This window comes from Dysidea avara, chromosome 11 (genome assembly GCF_963678975.1).
Source record: "Dysidea avara chromosome 11, odDysAvar1.4, whole genome shotgun sequence".
NCBI lineage: Eukaryota > Metazoa > Porifera > Demospongiae > Dictyoceratida > Dysideidae > Dysidea > Dysidea avara.
In genome coordinates, this window is record NC_089282.1 from 3,642,442 (window position 1) to 3,667,950 (window position 25,509).

The following is a 25,509-nucleotide window of genomic DNA, read 5'->3' on the forward strand; positions in this document are numbered from 1 at the left end:
CAAGAGATGGATAATTCCTGGATTATTGTTTAAAAGCTGTTTCCAGCTCAGTGTGTGAGTCCAGTCCGCGAGTCCAGTCCGTGAGTCCAGTCCGCGAAATACATTACGCCATCAGGCAGTAGAAAATATCACTATATAAATTAAAAAAATTGCATTGGAAACATTTCAGGTCATACTGAAGACATTTTTGGGCTTGGTCACCAAACCAATACTGTCAATGCCATGAAGGTATTGTGAGGCTGATATTTTTTGGCCAGAAAACTTCATGATCCCTAATACTGTACTGTACGATAAGTCTGTAACCATGTATGTGGAATAAATACCTTACATAGCTATGCATATTACACTAGTAATAGCTACAGGTACATGTCAATTAATTGTAAAGAGCAATTAAAACCCTAAAATGTTTAGTACTTCAGAGGCAGTGTCAGTGTAACACAGAACAATTCTTTAATAACTTGGTTAGCATACTTATCATTCTAACACCCCTTATGTACAGTTGCTTAACCCTAGAGTGGTGGTGCATGTGCTTTTTGATAGGCCATGGCTACTACGTTGAGTAGCTATTATTGTTGACTTATAATTATTTTAAAAGACTATACTCAGCTGCATGATTATATGATAAGTTGCTGGAGAACCTGCTATACATGACCACACAATTGTTTGATACACTTATTTTATGTACAGCAGATATAGTGTAGGTGCCATGGTCTCAGCAAGAATAGACTAAGTATTGATGTACAAAAAAGGACATGGTTGATGATCTGAATGACTAGGATGAAGAAATATTTTTAAAGTGATAAAAACATTATTTTGAGGATGTTACCATCACTACTTAAGTAGCAGCATCAGCAACACTGTATGGTCACCTTCAAAATTGCTACATATTTAACACAATGTGCATGTGTGAAGAGGAGTTATTAATGATCTCATGTCTATATCACAAGGCTGAGTTGTAAAGACTGGCCCTCATATACAGAAGTAATATTGCCATTTGATTGCAGCTGATTTTTGGCTTTCAAGGGAGCATGAGTTCAATACCTTAATAAAGGCAGAACCCATGAAGCCACTGACCTATAGAATGACGACATGATACTTAATAAGCTAATTGTATGTAAATATACAGATACAAATTAATTTTATGGAAAATACACAAGCAAGTCATACATAAAATCCACGGAGCCATATTTTGCATTCCTCAAGCTTTAGCACAGGCCCAGCATTCTATATGAAGGTCTGGTTTAAAATACCAACTGAACAGTTATTTTTTATGTCTTGCATATAGTACGTACATGGCTTCATTGCCACCACTAAATTAACTGCAATAAGAGAAAAGAGCATTCAATGAGAATTTCAATACCATTAATCACTACTGTACTGCATACAAACAACTAACTATATACATGACTACAGATAAGACGTACACAATTTCAAATATTACCACTAATTGTAGTACTCTACTGTGATAGTGTGAATGTTCTGATGGCTTCTAGATATATTAATTTCTGCTATTGCTTCATCCAATTGAGACTGCTCAGTACATTTTGGTAAACCCAACCTTGTTAAGACATTATTTTTATGCAAAGCATTTAGAATTGTTGAATAAAAGGATAAGGGTTTAGCAGGATATTGTTGTATATTAAGAGTTGTAAGATACTGATTTATTTCCAGAGCGTCTGCAATGTTGTTGGCTGAAGTGACATAGTTTCCAGAAATCTTCAGGTGTTGTAATGTAGTATTGAACATGAGAGAATCACAAATAAAAGCAACTCCTTCATCTGTTAAGCCATTACTGGAGATGTCTAGTACTTTCAGTGAAGAATTGACTTTTAGCATAGATGACAGACATTCAGCTCCATCATTACCAAGTTTGTTGTGGGATAGATTTAATACTTCAAGATTTGCATGGGCTTGAGAATCGGATTCATTTTCTCGATGGCTACCAGCTGCACCTTCTGTGGGGGTATTCGCATCTTTCTTAACACCTAGGAAATGAGCTATTTCGCTGACTCCCTTACCGGAAATAGAATTCCATGACAAATCAAGTTCTTTTAGTTTAGTACATCCAAGACATTTCACAATAACTGCTGCACCATCATCATGCAAGTCGCTACGTGACACCTTTAATTCCTTGAGAACAGTGTTGTTATAAAGAGCACCTGCTATGAACTCAGCTCCTCTGTGACCAACATTGTTGTCCGATATGTCCAGTGACTGAAGAGTTGTGCTAGTTTTTACACAAGCCATAATTGCTGCTACACCATCAACTCCAAATCTATTGCTAGATATGTCAAGTGCTTGAATGGTGCTATTTTTTGAAACTGCACTGGCTACTTTTTTAACAAACTGGTCACTGAGTTTATGTTTTGACATCTTAAATCTTTGAAAATACCCTCTTTCAATAATCTTACAATAAGCGTCATGTATTGATGTCAAATCGTTGCTTAACAAATTTATTTGCTCAATAGCTGATGTTTTTGCCTTGTAACGCTTGTTGCAAAGAAAACGTTTCAATATGGACGTACCTGTATCACCTATGTGACAACTTTCAAGGTTTATCGACTTCCATCTCGACGGAGACTTGGCCATAAAAGTGGTCAGTGAAAGAACGTGATAAGGAAGCAATGTTAAACCTTGTAAATTGATACGGTCTTCAGCAAACAACCCTGAGATTACATCTGGCAAGGTTACATCAGAGTCACTACCCTCCAAGATACACTGGAACAAATGCAAACCTTGTTTTCTACCTAGTACAGTTCCACCAGATGCTAAATCTTGTTGCTTGCTAAGAAACTGTTGAAATGTAGCAGACTTTACACCAGAAATTCCTACATACATCATCCACATAAATGATAAGTGATCTTTCCAAAATTCTTTTATCCCTACTAACTGTTGATCAGGAGGAAGATTTGATACAAAATAAGCAGCCAAATATTCTTGTATGGTAAGGTGTAAGAAATTGAAAGATATAGTGTGCCCTGCACCTCCCCTCTGGGGATGGTGTTTCACACTTGGCAACAAGCCATACCCATTAGACGCTTCTTTACTGCTAAAAATTTCTGGACAGACCTTTTTAACTTCAGCTTTTGTAAACACCAGCTTATTTTGCTGCAGCCCAATATATGCCAACTGTGACAACTTGTGTATTATAGCATAGACTGCTTCAGGAAAATCTCTGATGTTAGAAAAACCTTCAGATAATGCTTCTCCTCTTTTACCCATATGATGACATATAGTATGAATTATGAATAGCTTATTCATTTCAGTTAAAGTCCTTGGTAAGCTCCCTTCTTTAAACAAATACATAAGTATGGCTAAACACAGTGGTATGTAGCAAATACTGTTGATTATGGGATTGTTATCAAGATACTCTAACAATCTTCCTTTGGATTTTTTACTTAGTGACATTTCAATGTATTGATTTCGTTGCTCCTCTGCAAAGCCCAAAATTTCAACTTTTTTAACAAACAAAGAGGTGGAAGCAGTTGGCCTTGATGTAACGATCACCATAGCTTTTGGAAGAATTTCACCACGGATAAGATCAGATAGAAAACGAATCTTTTTAGGACATTCATCATATCCATCTAGCAAGAATACAACATCTTCACCACCATTTCGATTGATATGCTGGTTGATCTGACTAACCATTTCCTTATCTTGGTTAGCATACTTGTCAAGTAGATCAGAAAGTGATTCAACTGATTGAATGTAGTCATCCCGCATGTAGAACAGTAAAAAGAATTTCTTGTTTTTAAGTAGCTCACCGTTGGCCCATCTGTAAGCAGCTTCTTCAGCAAGCACCGTTTTTCCAATTCCAGGAGCACCTTCAATTAAAACAGTTCTTGGTGGTACACTAGTCCCAACAGTAGGGTCTGTAGAAAATATATCTGATATATTCTTTGTTATTCTTGAATTGTCAGATGGGTCTTCTCTATAGTGTTGCATTTTTGATGACAATTTTTTGAATGGATCTTCCTTGGACAGTGCCATCTGATCAACAATTGGGCTTCCAATTTTATGTCGATGAACGACCTCCATTAGTTCCTTCTGTCCCTTCTTGCCAGTGTGGTGTATTACCACAACACTAACAATCATTTTTGGCTGGTTTGGTGGCCACTCATTTTCTTCAGAGACATCTCTGATTGCTTTATATGAGCCACGTAAATTGTCCCTAAAGCTGTCAACAAGGTCCTTACCTGTATAAGCAACACAAATATGTATATTAGTACAAGTACAACAAAAGCTACCAGGACATAGTGCTTAAAATATACAAAAATAGCCCATTGTTTAGTTCTAGTACAGTAAACTCTTGTTTATCTTATCCGTATTCTTGAAATTGTAATGACTGTTCAATTAGAATATCTAGAGTGTGGGTGCATGCTTGTCAGCATACTTTAGTAGTATTTGAACAGAGTTCTGTTAAATAAATGGGATACTTAACTGAACACTTTTACCCACAAAAGAAAAGGTACATATAGTACAGCACTTACATTCACTATCAATAGCATCACAGACTTTGCTCCATATTGCATTAGGATCGGTGTCAAGCCATAAACTAAACATCTCATTACAGCACCGGTCCACATCTGCTGGATAATTAGATTCAATAGCATCAAGCCGACCTTTCTCAATTTTCAGATAGATTCCAATTTTCTTCCAGTAGCTTGAATAGTTAGGTGTGAAATGCTTTGCAAGCTCTTTCAGATGTGGCTCTACATGTGGATGTATAGACACAAAGATTACTACATGTACCCAGCATTGTTGTCAATGTTTCCAGTTGTTCTCTTTCTGAACTGGGGATATACGTATACAGTGTACACTAGGCACTATAATATTAAGTATGACTTTGGTACCTAGTTGTGATGAGGAAGCTTTAAAATGGAGAATACCACCCTGTATACTAAGTACCAATTATCAGATCAAATTAAAATATAGTAGTGACATAGGACAACTGTACACTAATTATACATGCATAGGATCAAGTACATGAGCTCCAATATGTTTATTAGGTTAAACTAAAAGGCTGCAGCACAAGTTGCTGTAGACGATCATTGTAAAGCTCTAAAACAATAAAATGAAGTACTATTGTGCAAAACCCTCGGGGAAATTGAATAAGCATATGGATGTACTATCTCCAGATCTGTAGTGTCAGGTGACAACACGTGGATCGGCTTTGCTGCTTTGTCTTGTTTTCTATAGCAGGGCCACGATTATCACCCCGACTAGCACACAAACAAGGTATACAAATGCAATTTGTACCTAATGAACAGATTAGTAGCTTTGGCTCCAATTTGCACAAGCAACAGCTAATAGTGTAGTAACTTAGTCTTTGTGTGACAACACATCGGACAACACGTGGACCTTAGTCCCATTAGGCATTAGTCTTTTATAGCGTACCCCATTTTAACCATATACAGTTACCGACCACATGACCTGTGAAGGCTCGTTAATTCAAAAAGCCAAGAAGCTTCTAGTCTAATCCGAGGGACCTGGCCTGAAAAGCTGTAGATCGCTGGCAAAATCTGGCACAATAATTAAGATCTTATGGAAATCTTGAAATCTCATTAGAAGTCTTAAAGATTTCGGGTTATGTCGAGTTTGTCGAACCCTCGTCTGAGTGAGCGGAGTATCGCTAGATGTAATACACTACTATGGTTGAAAAGAATTTATTGCTACTATTTTTGTACATCGAGAGTTCATCAAGAAGCTATGACTGCAGTACTACTAATGGGAGTGACTGCATGTATGTCTACAGACAGTGCTTCCAATAAGTGGACATGGCTCATGAAAGTTGGGTTTAGACTATGGCATGTTAATACACTTCCACACCTTTAATTTATTCCAATATGGGTTAGATTCGGATGTTGGATAATCTGTAAAGCAAGTCAGACACGGGTAAAATGTGGCCCAGTTGACTGGGTGACCCATCCCAGGTTTAATGCTGAAACACTGATATTAAAGCTTAGTAAACTATGAAATCTATTCTATCAGCAGCTTAAGTAGGGCATAATGGACAAACACTATGCCCCTTAATTATTATATTAAAATGCAGAATGAACTTGATCAAAATAAATACTAGTTAAAGCACTAGTGCTATTTTTTTCCATATTGCACAAGCAACGGCGGTGCTTTAACTGGGTTTATAGTACTAAAGTAGTGACTACGAAGAGTGGGGGTGACGCCAAGTAGCAGGAGGTAAGTGCCTATCCGCGTTAGTTCGAGACCGTGTGTATTGCAGTGATTCAGTGTGATGAAGCTAGCTAGCTAAGTAGCTTTAATTGATTTGAGCTGCCAAGAGCGACAGTAAGTGGCCAACTGCTTGTTCCTCAGTTGAGGCCTGGCTTAATTCCCATGAGTAAAGTCTGTGACTTTGTTATAGAGAGGCTTGCTATCATGTAGCGGGTGAGAGTGCATTTATAGAAGCCATGGTGTGGCGCTGGGAACGATACCACGAAGGCAACTGGAAGCGAATTCGCTTAATGTGTTCCACCTGACTTTACAACTTTACAATGTGGACAGGAGTCACTTTGTAGTGTTGATAATGCCATCTGCTCTGTTCCCTCGCTAACTGCATTCGCTAAGAATGGCTTTCAGGGTAATTCGCCCACTTGTGTTTAGGTCATGACATTGTTTTGTGTTTATGATACGTTATAATTGTTGAATGGCTTCATAACATTGCAGTGGTTTGGTGAAAGGAATGTGATAATGTGTGTGGCATTGGTCATGCTTTGGTCAACTTGTTTACTGTTTCAACAGTGCTGTATTGGGATCAAAGGGAAAATACAGTACACTTGGGCAAATACAGCACACTGCCAGCTTTGAAGTGTGCAGCCAGGTGTACAATATGGAAATAAAAGTACACTTTTCACTTTGATCTTTTCACCCAAAGTACAATAATAAGTGTTAAATAACACAACAACTTTGTACTGGTCCCTTTTAAGAGCATCATTCTGCTGCATGTTCACATAAAGCCAACCTGTACCTTTCATACTTTTACAGGCTGTGATCCCATCTCGTATCAAGTTTCCAAACAAGAGGGCTTTCTCTGATGTGGCTTATTTGAACCAGGGTGTAATTCAAGCTTCTGAAGGCATGAAAAGGTGGTATTACCCTGTACATAGCAGAGTAACTAAAGAGGGCCTCGTTGGCTACCAAATATATAGTGAATCCCATCAAGTGAAAAAAGGACATCTCCCTAGCTTCAGTTTGGGAATATAAATCTTAAACACACGTGGGACAGTGAGGCTGGCACCAAAATCAAACCTCTTTTGGAAGGAACTGTGATTCCTCACCTGACCAGTGTCAGAGGATTGGAAATGCTATCTAGCAAATCTGGGATAAAAATATCACATAGCAATTGGCAAGCAAGCTTCTGTACAGACAGACGTTTGTAAAACAGATTGACATTTTCCATTACTATGTTGCTCACATTCAGCATCTTCCCTAGGACATAGGATATTACAAAATGACAATTATGCATCTACTACAAAGGTAGTACCAATAACCAATGACCAAATCATTACACTCAAGAGTGCTATGATAAACGTTATCATACAGCGTTATAAATGCAACACAAAGATGAACATGTACTGGAATCCACAAATGTACAAAAAGTTGCTTAAGCAAGAGATGTGATATGCACACGAAAGCTATAAGTTTTCAGTATGTAATTTGATACATAATAAACATACCAGCTGTTACTTCTTTTACAAGGGGTGGACTAACACCAGAAAGTGAATACATACAGCTGTAAAGTTTATCTTGTATGTGCAACAATGTTGTAAATAGATTAAAGTACAAGCATTACAAGGTAAATGGAGATAACTCTGTGAATATTTTACATTCTTGCTCATAACTTACGATCAACAAAAGCATTTGCAACGTAACTTGACTACAAACAACTTGGTATGTTCAACTTGTGAGTTATCTGACGTAGCCATGAAGATACAAACTACTGCATCTGTCAGTGTTAAAAATGCATACAAGGTAACTTTGTGGATTTCTATTTTCAAACTATTCAAGATAACGATCTTACTTTGGCACAGAAGAGGTTATAAAATCAGCCACAACTATCTTGTAGCATTACAGTTTGTTTAGTCTTGATATCACGTGAGTTCAATGTGCAATTGCATTGGTTGGGTCGTGGGTAGTTAGTCGTGGTGCGAAATTACCAAGGCTAAAAAAAATAGCCGAATAGTTAAAATTTAGTGGTGTCTGTATTTTCCATGGTGACTGGATCAATTGCAGAGGCGCTTCTCCTACTGTTTTTCATTTGTAGTGCTGTGTAACGGGCTGAACATAGCTGAAAGCAAAGCATGATGGCTACTTCACTTTCAAGTCAGTAATTTATAACTGGGGTGTGTGTTCAGATGAAAATATTAGCTCTGACTCCATTCTTTTGATGCAGTATGCGTGGATTCACCAGTATAATAATGTTACTAAAAAGTAAACAAACAAGTAAATGTTCACTAGTATATCTGCAGGTGTAGGTGACCTCCCTTGTTTCCCTACTTTTTATCCCTAATCAAGCTTAAAATTCTTATTTTTTCCTTATACTTGCAATGCATACAGAATTATTGGTTTAATACTAAATGTGACCAGCTGAGAAAAAGCAGCCGTTTGTGCACATTCCTCGAATTCCATTTTATTGCATCTCTGCAATCTATAGTAACAAAAGATTGGACAGTCAAAGTTTCAGCCTACTATGATGAATGGTCTTGGAGTTATAGCGTTTGACAGTTGGAACGGTGATAAACTCGATTTGTACAGCGACAATATGGAAAGCAAATTACATATGCTTAGATAATCGATCATAACTCACGACTGAAACAAGCTACAAAGATGGGACTTGGCTCAATCTGTGCACCATGAACTGACAAATCAATCAAGGTATGGTGCTTTCCCTGTACTCCTCCGTGTTGACAAAGAAGAAAGCCATTCCAACTAAGAAATAATGATGGTGAATGTTTTTTTTTTTACTGTACCGTAAATAAACACCCATAACTCATGTATCCTTTGCTGTGTGAACACGAAACAATCCATAAACAGGCGAATCCAGTGGTATATGGGTTATATTGATTTGGGCTTAACTTCAGTGCATAGGAAAGTGTTTAAAGCATGCGTAAATTTTTCATGCAGCACGTGTATTTTTACCCAGTGTATTTCAATATGGTTTGATGGCAAAATAGAATTTTGTGAAAATGGCCGGTTTTCACTTAGTGGGTCACAAATTCAGTTTTTCACAAAGAATAATAAATGATTGGAACAGTTTACCATGTGACGTTGTATGTATCACTAGTACTTATTTTTAAAACTAAACTAGATACATTATAACCACTGTTTTATTTTTTGTAAGACTACTGTCTCTTCCCTATCACCAATTAATAATATAGTTATTGTAATTTTGTGTTTCACAAGTACACAAAAATTTTGGAATTTTCAACTAGAGTAGGGACCATAGCACATTGATAAAAAGTACTGAAACAAGCTGGAGTAGTGCACGATATTAAATCACAGTAAAATAAAAAGAAGTGTTATATCCCTACTGTGTACTTTTTGCTATGGTCCATACTCTAGTTGAAATTCCAAATTTTTTGTGTGTACTTATTTGTTAACTTTTTTGTAAAATAAAATTATCATGACTGGTGAACCCACGCATACGCATCAAATGAAAGAAATGGCACTGTGCGCCCCAGCCACCAATTATCGTCTGAAAAGTGAAGCATCCATTACGCTTTGTTGTCAGCTATGTTCAACCTGTTACACAGCACTACGAATCAAGAACTGTTCGAAAAGCACCTCTGCAATCAAAGTAACCACCATGAAAAATACAGACAATTTCCATTACGAAGGGAAGCCATCACGTGCTACCACCAAATCGAGACCTTTCGCTGTCAGCAAAGATAAATGGGACACAAAGGAGGACACTGGTAAGTCCATGAAGAATGCATTATACATACTGTGGTATGCCAAAAGGCACCACTTGGGCTGAAGCGACGTTGAACAGTGAAAAAAGCTGTAGCCTTAGCCATTATCGAGTTGCAAGCTGTAGCCTTAGCCATTACCGAGTTGCACTTGTCTGAAGGCATCAGTCAGTCAGTCAGTCAGTAGAAAATTCTGTTTAATAATTGGTTTTAAAATTCCGTAGAAACTTGTCGAAAACGTTTCAGGTCGATCTGAAGGCTTGTTTGGGTACACTTTTACCCAAGCAATACTGCCTCATCGTCGTCAGGGAAAAATAAGGCTGGTTTTTGGGTGATGCTTTTTCATGGACCACATCCACACCTTTATGGTCCCTACTATACAGTACTATCATACTGTATGATAACTAGTGAAATATTTTGTAATCCTCAAGGCTGCCTAATTCTGTCGCAATTTGTGGCCGGCTGTGGGTACATGCTTGGTCTAACAGCATATTGCTGTTAGTTCTATGCCAACAATGTAATACTAAGTGATTGAGTATATAGTTCATTAATCACTATAGTGTACACAAAAGTGTCTATAGACACTGAAATATCAATTACAATGCCTTTTCACCATAAGCACTGTCAGTACTGAGATATACCGTACGCAAGGAAATTTTGATGTCAAAAAAATTTGACGAATTGGTTTAATTCGTCAAATTTAAATTCGTCAAATGTTTATAAGTGCCCTTACAAGTACAAGTTTTGCCTACAATTTCTTGATTTCCGTCAACATTTTATTCGTCAAATCTGCTGAAGTCTGAATTCGTCAAATTTTTCTTACGTCAAAATTTCCTTAGGTACGGTAGTTCCTCTTTACAGGTCGAACACAAAGTACCAGCCCAGACCAAAAATGGAATATTTGACACAGAAACATTCTTAACCACTAAACCACAGCAAGACAAATAATGGAATATGAAACAATTCTGGGTTGAGCCCTGCTACTTCTAAAAATCAGGTGCCCATGCAGTTAGCTATACCATGTAGCTAAATAGGGGATTCATCAACTATTCAGCTATTTACAAAAGCCATGCAATTAACTATTATAGCTAACTATGTAATGATACTGTAGCTACAGCATGTTATTGTAATTGAATGTATTTCACCATTTACTAATTAGGGGTGGTCCACAATTTTCTGCTTTTTCGCAAGCGTACAAAGAGTACTCTTTTTTCTAACCCCCCCCCCCCCCCAGCCCAAAGCGTACTGTATAAATGTTGATGTATTGTATAGCAGAACAAACACATGGATACTTTGTAATATTGCAAAATTCATGTATGGTATTTGTTTTGTCTTTTAGACATCTTATGCTTTTGAAGCTGATACCCTGAAAGAAACATCCCTACACATAGCAGGAATTAGTACCTGCAGCTGATGCACATTTGCAAATATGTACATACACATCATAGAAACAGTTCTTGGCTATTTTCAACATGTTCATACAAAACCATCCCAACACTGGCAGTAGCAACAGTAGTACAGACACTTTCCTACTCCTTGCAAATTTTCAAATCAAAAAGCATGCTCATGTGACCATTAAATAATTGTTAGCTTGAGCCTGCTGAGCTCTAAGGTCGCAGTTGCTGTACAGGACGAGTACAAGAGGCAAGGTACATAGTATTTGTAGCATTGTGCTATTAAATGATCTTGTGGATAATCCAGTTAGCGAGATAGTTTCTCACGAATTACGCTTTATGAAATATGCTTTACGGATTTAAATTGCAAGTTGTTGTAAAGTGTCTGTACTAGTTTGTTAGGTATTCACCATAGTCTGAGGTGGAGTGGAGTCAGGAGATGTGGGTGCACACTGCAGAGCGGACAGGTTTTCTCTATAGGCAACCCACAACTACCACAACTATGTAGTCTAAACAAATTAGTACCCACTTAATCCAGCCTCCCTAAACCCACAACATCTGCAGGTAGAAAACAAAAGCAGCAAGCAGTGTAGCTACAAGCTATTCAGTTGTAACCGTTTATCAGTGTTACTAGATTGCTAGGCTAAGACTAAAGAGAAAGAAAAGTAAGCGCTGTTATAAGCCTGTGGTACGTGTTATCACGGTGATAAGCGTCTTACCTGTAGATTCAATAAGCTTTATCTTTCCTTTAGTTTATAAAGCTTCTTTTCATTGGTAGCTAACCCTAGCTATAGCCTCAGTGTTTTCCAGAGTTCACCGAAGCACAATTTCGTCCAATCATGTGTTGGCTTGGGCCTATGCATTAACAGCATCAGCTCACTTTAGACCACTGTTTACACTTGGACACTGAATAAGTAGCAGTAGAGGTTTACTACTAGAGCCTTATCACTACATTCGGATTTCTCGCCAACTCACGTGATTGACATTTTTAAAAAGCGTACATGCAATTTTACCCCCTCCCCCCTAGTGTACAGTTTGTACGCTTGCAAAAAAGCAGAAAATTGTGGATCACCCCTTAGTTTGTAATTGATTAATTACATCGTTATACTCTGCTAAGGAAGTGTAATTTAACAAGTCTACAAGTTACGCACAGAGTGTCTATTGCTTCCCTCCATTTTCATTTGCACAAGTATGGGACATGTCCTCTTTCAATTTGAAGGGGTATATATGCTATCTCTGGTAGCTTATGAGGCCTCCAAACATTGTTTTCCATATTTTCCATATGTAGTGCCTTTCAGTGTTACAGTGCATATAGCACTCTTATTCGTTTGATCTTCACCCACACAAGTGCTTTAATTCATACATTATTTAGCCCTTACTTCTGACATACTGGCTACTTTTACCATTTAATGGTTTTTGGGTGCGTATGGACAAACATAGCTAGATAGGCAGATAGGTAGGTAGGTAGGTACACACACACACACACACACACAAAGACAACACACACACACAAAGACAACACACACACACAGACAACACACACACACACAGACAACACACACACACACAGACAACACACACACACACAGACAACACACACACACACAGACAACACACACACACACAGACAACACACACACAGACACACTACATACATGCACTACACAGACACTAGGGCTGAGCGATACTGCCATTTTAGTATCACGATCGATACTAAAGCCACTATTCACGATACCGAATAGTTCACGATACTTACAAATAAGTCAATCATAGCTGGTGCTACATAGCATATTGCTCAGCATCCCTGCAGGAAGTCCTTATAGGTGATAGCAAACTAGCCACTATCATCATTGTTTACAGTAACAGTTATTGTAACACATGCTTTGAGGTTGTTATGGTGTTCACACCTCTCTGCAGGGGAAACCAGATGGGTGGACATTATCATTTCCAAGGATTCTTAGCCAAATACTGCATAACAAATGGATTTTTAATGACAGTAATGTACAGGCATGGTATCACGATAGTTAATAACAAAATATTGCGATATCGATACTTTCAAAATATCGTGATATATCGCTAAAACGGTAGTATCGCTCAGCCCTAACAGACACAAACAATTTTTATAGAAACAATTTCAGTAAACCAGGTACACGCCCACAGCTGTCCTTTGGCCATCTATGGGTGCACACCTGGTTTAATAATGGAATATACACATAATTTTAACTAGGACTATTGGTGTTTACTGCCAGTGTTTATTCTAAGGCTTTTTTTTGTTTGGGGGGGAGCTTTTCCTCCTTGAAATCTAAGACCCCCAAAATTGTGAGTGACAACTGCTATGTACACTGATTTTAAAATAGTAAAAACTACCTCAGATTCAATCTGACAGTCTAATACGTAAAATTTCCAACTTAAAAATTGTACATATAATCTTAATTCTTTCAGAATGGTCTAATTTAAAAATGTCCAAGTGCACATATACAATAGCAGAAATTCCTACATACTGAAATTTTTGTAATTTTCACGGATTTCATGGTTGCTGAGTGTTCCGCCAAATTTTCATCATCTCAAAATAATGAATATCTCTATGCTTTCTATTTTTCTAATAGATAACCTCAATAAAAAAATAGCGATCGTTGAAAATAAAACCACAAAAATCTTGATATTTGCTGAACCACAAAAATCACATACTTCAAAAATTTGTACGTATATGGTAGTGATGGCTTTCAGTATGTGAGAGCCCAGTTTCTTTGATTAAGCTTGTTTTCAAAACAGCACACTCGACTTGTCGCTAAAGTCATCCTCTGAAAGTTTAAATTGTCTAAGCCAGTTTGCCTTCAAAATAGCATGCAAAACCAGCAGAAATACCCCCTAATGTAATCAGTCTCAAAATGCTTGTTTTGTGAATGGCTGTTAGTGGATAGCCTTGGAAAAATAATCTCATGTTCAATCTCAGATACCCTATTTTAATTTTTTTTCTTGAAGATATTCACCCTGATCTTATAGATTGTCGGTGTCTTGTGGTATCATACAGTCAATGCAATGCCTCACACAATTATTTTTATTCAACATGTTCACATACGAAGTGTTCTACTAAGAGAATTGCAATGTGAGCAACACTCATGTATTAAACTCTAGGATCTGGCTTTACCCATTCACTAAAAATCAGTACTCTTAACACAGACTTGACTAACTAGTCTGGCAGTTATTGTAACTGTTTTATGTGGCTGTCATCTTGGATAAGTGTAGTAGTATATAGGCTCGCACTCAGTCACTTCCTCAATAAACAAAATTCTGAATAGACACTGGTTTGAGTCTTAGCAATTATAAGATACAAGTGTTGTAAGGGAACTTGATTAACCTAATGCCTAATGCAAATAGTGGCAAGAAATTAAAGTTTTAAAATCACTACACTACCTTAGCCAGAACGATATTTACAGCAAACAGACCAGAAATTACTGCCTTGGTAGTCTGGCGGCACCTGGCTCTTCAAGGGTCAGGTTAACATAGCATACACAAGTTGTGCTTTACAGCCTGTTTGATACTAGCAATCCAGTTTGAACTATCTTGAATCAGAGCGATTTCCAAGATAGTGTAAATGTGTACCATATCACACTGAACCGCTTTGAAATGGACCTGCTAGGGATGTGGGCCTAGTTGATCTGGAGAACTACAGCTAAAATGGCAACTGTAATGATGAAATGAAGCCAAGTATTTAGGCGATGATACGGAAGGACGGCCTCAAGAACAACATAAGGACTCAAGAACAACACAAGGACTCAAGAACAACACAAGGACTCAAGAACAACACAAGGACTCAAGAACAACACAAGGACTCAAGAACAACACAAGGACTCAAGAACAACACAAGGACTCAAGAACAACACAAGGACTCAAGAACAACACAAGGACTCAAGAACAACACAAGGACTCAAGAACAACATAAGGACTCAAGAACAACATAAGGACTCAAGAACGAACAGGTACAAGTAGTCAACCAACCCAGTGCAATTGAGAGGTTATCATCAACACTTAAGACTTTGTCATGCCTAATAACCTGATGATAATACAGTGTAGAAATCCTTTACTCCATCAACAATCTCTACTTTGATGAAAATTATGATTGTGGGTTTGTATGGACTGCCAAGAGTTAAAATGGATTTTCGATTCTGATTGGACAGTTGTTTCTCCACAACTAGTGTATGCTATGTTCACCAGACTACCAGCACAAATCATTGTACCCTGGTATATTTTCAGTAATTTCGTGGTGAGGTTAGAATAACAATTAAGAAGTGACATTTTTTTACTCCAAGTCAATTACTGGTGAGCTTTAATTAGAATTCACCAGTACAATTGCAGTCACGCCTAAAGCGTTAGCAGTATGTACGAAAGCAAACTGGAAAATCAACATTCCTTGTTTTGTTGGGACTACTACAGGACCTACGCCTACGTCAGCAAGATATACACACTTATATACACTTAATTCACTTACTGCCTCGAAACTTTAGTGTTTCACTGTCATCTACACTAGGAAGTTGTTCTCTTGGTTGCCCCTCATGTGCCATGTTCGTGGCTCAACGTAGGCGGTATTCAAAATTTTCTTGGAAATCGCTTCTCAAATCACGTGTACACAACGTGTGAGACCTTATCGTAATCACTGCATGATCAAGTCGATCGGATCAAGTACATGATTCTAGCGTCTAAGTTATATATGGTTGCAGACTTCAGGTTTCAAACACCAGACCACAGACTTCGCGTCAGTGCCGTGCATGCCGTGTAAGGGGGGAAAATATGACCGCCCATCTTGCATCAGTAGTGCGGGCGAGACTCAAGTTCAGGGGCGTAGAGAGGGCTTCCAAAGGTTTTGGAAATCCCCTAACTGAATTTAAATTCAAAGTTTCAGTAGGACCTCATACACCAAGTCAAAAGTAGCTATACAGTGCATCACGTGACAGTCTGTACTGAGCTAGTAGTACATTTATCTCTCAGGGAAGGATAGATGGGACACAAGTACTCTTGAAAATTTTCAAGATATTCTAATAGTGCCAGCACAGGTTGTTGGCAGACCATCAATACACTTGTATTGTACTGAAAGAATTAATGATTAAAAAATTAGTGGTAGCACACACATGATGTGCCGGTCTGAGGACTCACTTGCATTTAATTTATACAAAATTGTCATCATTTAATCATTGATGTTTTCTCTCAGCAGTCAAGTATATCTCTAATAGAGCATTCATATAGAAATATCTGCATAAAAGATTCATTAGCATGATAACTTTATTCATGTTGGAGTGAAATGATGTCGCTATATTGTATCAGCGTATCCATTAAAGTTGAGGTTATGATTGATAGATTCACTACCCTTCTTGGCAAAGCTGTTGACAGAGTGTGTTTACAATCAGAATACAAAGTGTGGAATTACATTGTTTCCATTATTCGTTTTCATCTTGCAGTAGATTGTGGTAGTCCATCTGCTATCACAAGGATGGAGAATTTGGCACCAAATACCTTAAACAGTGGCTTCATTTACCTCGAAGTGTTTCCAGAGTCATTCTGTATGATCTTGGAGCATGCTCTTCCAGTCATTGAACATTGCAAGCTAAGCCTTTTGGCCAATGTTTCACAGTCATCTGATCCAATGCTTCAAGAGTTGGCTTTAAAAGTTGACCTTGCATGGTTCTGGATTGCTCCAGATTAATGATAATCATTGTGGGATTCTTATCCAGGCCATCAACCAGTTAGTTGCCACCCCTTCTGCAAAGAAATTGTATCAGCAAGAAAGTTGCTATTGATAAGTAAACAGCTCAGTGTAGTCATAAGCAGTGTTCAGTGTAAATTTAAGGATGCTGCTTTTCTTGAAGCATCAAGCCATTTGTAGAACCGAGGTGTTCATCCTGACCAACTATCTTCATATTGCATGCCTCCTGTGATACCCTTCTGACTTCTATATGAATTTACGTGGTTGGCAAATTCAAGCAGGCTCTGTTTGTTACCTTTGTAAATCTCCCGAACTACAACTGCATATATTTTAAATGGCTTTCCTGTTGCATTTCAACAAGGCATATACACTTACTGGCATGATGAGGTTATGATGTGTTTATTGTCAGATATTCAGTTACACTGTGGAGATGCTGTATTTTATGCTGATATTGATGGCTATAGAGCTCACATCTTGTATTATTATCATCCTGATATTTTTATCTATAATGAGCAACATCATAGGATTCAACTGGTAGAGCTAATATGTCCATTCAACACCACTGATCACTTGTGAGCACAAATTTAGTACCTGAGTGTCAATTATTAATTTTAGAGCTGGATTATTTAGGGTACAAAACTCTATACTCGACAATTGAAATCGGCTGCTTGGGCCATTTTCTTACTCAGAGCTTTGCAAGATACACTTGAACAGTCTGTAGTCACTTATAAGTCTATCGTGAGCAAAGCTGCTCAGAGAGCTATCACTTCATCACAACGCATCTTCTTAACATGTGATTGTCCTGAATGGAACACTTGATTGTAGTTTAGTTATGTCCTTATTTAATGTTATAATTTCATTCATATGTCATGTTCTGGTTTATTTTTGTACTTTCCTTGCCATGTTTGTACCGTGTATTTTGCATGTATAGTCACATGTGTCTGATGTATATAATATAATTATAATTGTGTGTTTAAACATCCTAATGATGGTTTTTCTCTCTCTTGAATTTCAATGTTTTCACTAAAGATATTTCTAGACCAGGCATTATATAGATGTGAGTGAAACAAAACTGAGCATGAGCTTATCGCTACCATTATAATAGTCTACAGCTTTGTAGTCATGGGAATAGATAAACCTCCAGAATTCTGTATTAACTTTATATACACCTGGGTGTACAAGCACATCCTCGATACACTTAATGGTAGTTAGAAATCAAGACAATCAATATTCAGTTGATTATTTTACAAGTCATTTCATTTTTTCAGTGGATGTAGGTCTGTATGTGTAAGTACACTAGCCACCAAGGATACAAATATAACTGATTCACTATCATATTTAATGTACTAATTCATCTGTGAAAATGAGTTGAGTTTGAACCATTGCATACAATTCTTGGATATTATTTCAGTTTTTAAAACCAGTTTGACAAATTTATTTGTTAAAAACAACACAAGATTGCTGTTATTATAACAAGAATTTTTGGTCAAAATAACCTAGCAATCAGTTTTTAACCAGGCACATGCTCTACAGCTGCACAGCTTTGCGAATGGTTACTGTAATTGTGTGTGTGTGCACACGCGCACATGCGTGCACGCTCATGCTTGTACATCTGTACACTTTCACCCATGTGAGCAAAATTTTCACAGCAAAAAAGCAGCCAGTGTGAGTTCTATGAATTCTCTAGTAAATTTACTGACAGGTAAGCTATACTTTGAGGTACATGCTTTGTGCCATATATGTAGTGACTTCTAATGTAGCTGAGCTCTCTACAGGTTCACTTGTTTATAGCTGAACCAGGGGCATATCCAAGGTAATCCAGAAGCTGGTCAAGTATATTCAGGCAATTATGCAGTGATCTGCAAAGGTACAGATCAAAATACTCTAATAGAGCAGTCAACTACCCTAATAGAACAGTCACATTTTGTATTATTTTTTGGTTAAATATCATATCTCAGAGTATTTAAGACCTGTAACAGATGATTGTGCAGAAGCTAAATTGCTCCTTTTCTGTGTAACATATAGATTTCTAGCATTTATTCATTTCCTGACCACAACCAGTTTAGTCACACAGTGAAGAATGTTACCCTACTGAACCAGCAAATCACTGAAGACTGAGCAAGGATATATAATGGACAGTGCTCCTTCAATTATGAAATGTTTGAAGAGAGGTTTCACTTGTTAACATGGTAATGCAAGGTTGGGATGTAGTTGAACCTTCCGAGCGCTGTTTTGTCAGCATTAATTCAGACATGCTAGGAATTTCAAGTTTGATTAGGGATCAAAGAAATAAAACATGCCTGTATCTGAAGATATACTATTGCACATTTGATCCCTATATCAGTCTCATGACTGACTTATGGAGTAGATGCTAGCTAGTATATCTTCTAGTGTAAGTGAGCTCCCTTGTTTCACTAATTTGTATTTCTTTGATGCCTAATCTAACTTAAAATTCCTAGTTGTTGTTTGATTACATTATTATGACTAGTTAACCACATTATAAGAAACAATGGAGCCAGGTTTATTGTTTTTGCCTGAACGCTCACTTCAATTGTCAAATTTTTGAATTGCGAAGCAACTATTATGCTTAGTTGTCAGTTGTGTTCAGTCTATTACACAGCATTACAAATGAAGAACATTACAAGAAGGAGCTCTGCAATCAATTCAGTCCCAATGGAAAGCACGAACAATTCCCATTACAAATGTAGGGAAGCTATTACGAAAACTACACAGATTGACACTTTGTGCTGTTGACAAAGATCAATGGGACACAAAGAAGGACACAGGTAAGTTCACTGAGAAAGGAATCCTACGTGTGACTTGCATAGCTGAGATAAATGTTATCGAATTTAAGATAAGATGCTTCACAAGAAACTAAGCTGAAGTCTATTGAATTAGTGAGCTACATAGCTAATTTGATCTTGTGGTTAGAAGTATATCCTTCCATTAAAAAAATCATACTTTTAAAACTATTAATATGATGATAGCAGCTGTCTCTGGCAGTGTATTTCAAAGTTATAATTTGTAAAGAAATTTTGGTTGGCATCTTCATGAAGTATTGTGTGACATGTGTTTATAAATAATCACATTACTAATACTAACTACACACTTATCTCCATGGCAATGCACATACATCTCCATGGCAATAGCTCCACCTGATTAGTATAACTCAATCAATCTTGCAGTTTGAAAGATTCAGATATTGTACTAAGTGAATGCTCTTGTTGAGAAAGTGCTTTTGTCATTGCTTCAAGCTAGGCTGCGTGTGCTTCGTTATCTCACAGTATGACCGCTCATACTCTTCAACAATAATGGCATTAATAAAATAAAAATTGCAGTTATAAAGATGCTCTTAGCTTAAAAATTGTGATGTACATGTAGTGATATTTTGGCAATACTTTAGATGATGATCACTATAAAAAAATATGCTGTTTCAGATATAAGTAATGGTATACTGTTGACTTTTACCAATAGCAGTAAAGGACTTCACCTTAGTTTATAGTAAATGTTTTCTGATCTCCTCAAACAGTTCATTGGGACATCTGAAGATACAGAGTAGCTATCTATTATAAGGTGAGACTTTATGTTAGGTTTTGACATTTTACTGGGATCAGAGAAAATTACATTGTCCCTGCACATGTTTTATTGTAATGTAGATTTATACAATTCACATCTAAACCTAGAATGAATTTTGCAATTTGAATAAATTCATGTTCTGGTTGTTAATATTGGCCAATGCCAGGATTATGGTTTAGACTTATATGGCTACAGTAGCTTGTTAGATACAGCACTTATAATAATGAAGTGTGTCAATTTCAGTGTGCTGTTGGCATTATCATTGTATGTAAAATTAAGTAACCTGTCAACTGATATAGGTTACATTTGAGTAACAATTTCTTGTAAATGGTAGCATGCTATAGCTATACACTCTGTTTACCGGTATGTACAGTAGTTCAAAAAATTATGATGAATGTTTTTTTATGTAATAATGTACCAGTTAAATTGCAGTAACATGGAATAATCAACAGTGACACAAACAGTAGAAAATCACTATATGTACTACATCCTTTTGAAATCATTACACACGTGTAGGTGTTTGTTTTAATGCTTTGTGATTATTGTATTTAGTTACCTTAAAAGTGGTTTATAATACTACTATCTTAGTGGGTGATGTCGTACTAAAGCAAAAAAGTTAAACACAGTAGACAATGAAGAATGGTCTGTAAACTAATCACTTGACATACAGTTCAAGCTGTTCCAGTGTAACATCTTCATCATAATATCCCTGATCCCTGCAGATCCTCACTTCGATATACCCATTTTCAGGTTTGGGGAACTGACGATAAAACCATGGCATACCAGGTTGATAACAGCAACTGTTTTCATAAAGACAACCAGCTCCATCCCACAATGGGTCCTCAGTGTACAGTTTGTCTATTTCATACTCTCCATTGTTACCAGACTCACAGTAGTAATGGTCATGCACAAACACAGGAGGATCTGGTCCAGGATATTTAGCACATGGACAGTTAAAACCTAGATAGTTGTAGTCATCACTAAGTCCAACTGCATAAGTCCATACATGTTTACGTGGGCTACCAATAGTAACTGATATTCCATCAACGTATACTCCATCCAAAGACTTTGACATAATGTCAGGTAGATAATTGCCAGTAAACCTTCCATGAGCTCTTGCAGATGGATAAAATCCGTCCATACTTCCTTTCTGATATCCAATTATCTTTCCACACATTTTGTTGTAACTTGTAGAGAGTGTATCAAAGATAGTAGAGTAACAACCAGCACCATTGTAATTTGATTTACAAGAATGGTGCTGAGAACTTTTCACCCATCCACTAGGACATTGGTCTCCTCTTCTAGTATCAATATCAGCAATCCTCATCCAACCTCCTTTGGTACCACCACACTCTAGTTCCATATCACAGTAGGCAAAGAAGAGATGACCAGTTTTGATGACATAGTAGCCAGACTTTCCATGACTTTCAGGGTTCTTGTAGTATATATCAGCACAGGATGATCCAGGGAGGTCAATATCAAATCCATATCTTGTGCTGCAGGTACCATCTTCAGCCATCACTAGTGAGTTCACCAGTACAGCTAGTACTGGTATGACAGCAGACATCATAATTGCAACTGTCCTGTGTTGTCAATTGCTGGTAACTGCCATCAGTACAGGCTGTACTCCAATTTATAACTTTTAGAAGAGACATTATGTCATAGCTACATCATTCATTGAGCAGTAATGTAATAATAACAAATAGGACAATACCTGATGTATTTGGCATTTAAGGAATGTAAATTTGGTTTAAGATAAAAGCTATAAGCATAAGAAATATAATTATTGGGATGCTTAAAGAAAGTTTGGCTGATATAGAGTCTTGATCACAGGGGATGTGTTTAGCACTGTATGCAAGTACTTCCGTACCAAGCATGCGCACATATAGCAGAAATATGCAGTGCTCCAATTGCAATTTGACTTAACCGCATTTCCTAAATTCATGATACATATGATGTTATGCTGAAATAGTACCAGTGATTGTGCAGCATCACAGGGTTTCCTGAAAAGAAAAAAAAAACAGGGGTCAGGGAAGTAAGTACGAACCAGAGCCCCCCAACATAATTTGTTTATATATGGTAGGTGGATATATCAATAGTGTGCAAAGCACACAGTATGTGTAGCATGCTCAATCCGACATGCTAGGGGTCCGGGGGCATGCTCCCCCAGAAAAGTTACAGACACAATATGCCTATCATACAGTATTTACAAACAGATTACAGTCATGCCAGTCAATGTAAATGATCAGCTATGAAGTTGAAAATAAATAGATAGTAAGCAACAGTTCAGCTTAGTGGTGGCAATTGTAGAGCTGGAATACAGGGAGGGGAGTATGCAACATAAATATTGTAATATGGCTATAGAATAAAGTAGAATTTTAGAAAGGGTGTGAGGATGCAACTTGGTAAATTAACACAGCACAGTCTTATACATAATATATATATACAGTATTGTTTTTAAAAAAAAAAACACTGAGAAACACAGCAGTCTTATAGAACCTTTTTATACCTATAATATGTCAAGTACCATAATAGTGTTTAAAGCATTTGACTGCAAAGTTGCAATCCTAGCAGACCTCTTGATCTGCCACTGTGATTATGTCAATAATATTAGCATCCTACATACCACACCATAAAATGCAATTTGCTGTATATATCTCTATAATATCAAGCATCTTACAGTTGCTGATTGTATGTAAGTAACAATATGCACGTGCCAAACACTACGAATTGTATTATTACAAACAAACTGAGAAAAAATAAAGTCATAACTATAAGGCTAGCTACACATGTATACAAATAATTAGAGGAAGTATAGCTATATAGAAACACAGCATTAATCATTGGTTTCATACCTGACAATATTCCCCCAGCAATTAGTTATGCATAATAATATTAATGTACATTGTAATGTTGTAAGTACATATATCACTGTACAGCAGACTATCAATAGATATACATGATACTCCCACTTTTCTTCTACTGATTTTGAATTAGGCCACATATTTTAGAAACATAGTATGGTGCATAATTGTAGAATTACATGTAATCATGCTGTTACAGCTTTACAGTGAATTATTCGGTTAGCCCAGGTGAATATTATATGTACAGTTGCATCACCACAGAAGACTTAGTTACATACTTAAACACATTACAAAAAACATTATGTTATCTAATGAACAGGTGGCAACTAAAATTACTACAAAACATATGTAATGGAAGCCAGTATTATTGCAAGCACTTGTGTAATATCTGTGTTATTTACATTCAACCTTGGGCTTCACTCTCCACCCTTCTTGTCCCTCCACGTCCTTGTAATATAACACTGACATCAATATCATATAGCACACTCATGCCATTTCTTGACTATGTAATATGTAGATTTAATCTGCATGTATGTATATATAGTTATATATACAAAATATCTTGTCAAGTAATACTGTGTGTGTGTGTGTGTGTGTGTGTGTGTGTGTGTGTGTGTGTGTGTGTGTGTGTGTGTGTGTGTGTGTGTGTGTGTGTGTGTGTGTGTGTGTGTGTGTGTGTGTGTGTGTGTGTGTGTGTGTGTGTGTGTGTGTGTGTGTGTGTGTGTGTGTGTGTGTGTGTGTGTGTGTGTGTGTGTGTGTGTGTGTGTGTGTGTGTGTGTGTGTGTGTGTGTGTGTGTGTGTGACAGTGTGACTTAATATTTCACATACAGGTGAAGATGACCTGTTTTGATTTTTCTAGGTTGGGCCAATGAGAAAGACATTAAATTGCTGGGTGTATTGTATACTTGTATTGTCAGTTGTGAACACATAAAGTATATGAATGACAGTTTGCAACATTGACAAAGACTTTCAGCTAGCACAATATTTTAATCAACCATCCATGATGAGTCTTATTGGAACATATATATATATATATACTTGTCTATACCAGTTTTAATTAATCTAATAAATTTCTTTCTACAGTGGTGCTAATATGGCTATGCAACCTGAGATGTTCTGTACAATATAATTATACATTCCCTATCCAGGTTTGAACAAAACATGGGCAAATTTAAATATCTAGTGGCATTTGTAACATAAATAATCACTCCGGGAATCCTTCCCTATAGGCACATTATAGAATTATATTTTATGTGTTCAGCAGTAAATGAAGTTTACTGCAATGATGCAACATATATGTACCTGTACTCGTGATATTTCTGGGGGATATATAACCAGGTAGTTTAACGAACAATTAAATAGCATACTTAGTTTCTAAGTCTTCCACCTTTGAACTCATATTCATTGGGATAGTAGCTGCTGTTATTGACACTCTCCTAGGATTCATTTACTCCTACTGTGATATAGATTTTAATGTACAACATATCCATAGCTACTTGGGAAGGAGATGCTATATATATAGGGAAATTTAGGAAAAGCGCATACTTCCCTTATCTGGAAAATGCATAAAAGTATCAGTAACATTTTGAAGTACAAAATTTAAATAAGTGTGCTTTATTTGCAAGAAAGTGAATCACTTAACACTATATGTGCTCATTAGCTGATTTGCACTGGTAAAGTCCTTGAGCCAAAAAATTTACATAGCCTGAAAACATATGTATTCCCAAATTCCCCTAATACTATACAGAAAATATGCATTGCTGACCACTTTGATCCATGCACTTTCAGACTTTATAAGACACTGGAAAGACAACACAACTGTATAGTTTAAGTTTCAACTATATAGTCTAGGTATGTGTAGCTATTGAGCACACACTTAACTACACATACGTATCACTTTCTAAACACAGTAAAAAAACAAGTCATCATCAAATTGAACAGAACTCTACATATCTATAGAGTTCTGTTCAACTACTCTAATAGAACATACACTTACTTGTTTACCTTATGATGTAATACTCTAATAGAACAGTCACTTACACTGTTCGGATAAT

General features: G+C 37.0%; 2 protein-coding genes across 2 annotated transcripts; both read right to left on the reverse strand.

The window, feature by feature from the left end:
• Nucleotides 1-1,270: 1,270 nt before the first annotated feature.
• Nucleotides 1,271-15,963, reverse strand: LOC136238730 (protein NLRC3-like). Its single transcript, XM_066029303.1, has 3 exons — nt 15,807-15,963; nt 4,491-4,712; nt 1,271-4,196 (listed from the first exon to the last, which is right to left on the reverse strand). The coding sequence occupies exons 1-3, from the start codon at nt 15,877-15,879 to the stop codon at nt 1,444-1,446; spliced, it is 3,048 nt and encodes a 1,015-aa protein (XP_065885375.1). The 5' UTR covers nt 15,880-15,963; the 3' UTR covers nt 1,271-1,443.
• A 5,012-nt stretch (nt 15,964-20,975) lies between these two features.
• On the reverse strand, nt 20,976-22,179 carry LOC136238808 (uncharacterized). Its single transcript, XM_066029409.1, has one exon. It carries the CDS (start codon nt 22,159-22,161, stop codon nt 21,247-21,249), a length of 915 nt encoding a protein of 304 aa, XP_065885481.1. The 5' UTR covers nt 22,162-22,179; the 3' UTR covers nt 20,976-21,246.
• Between the last annotated feature and the right edge of the window lie 3,330 nt (nt 22,180-25,509).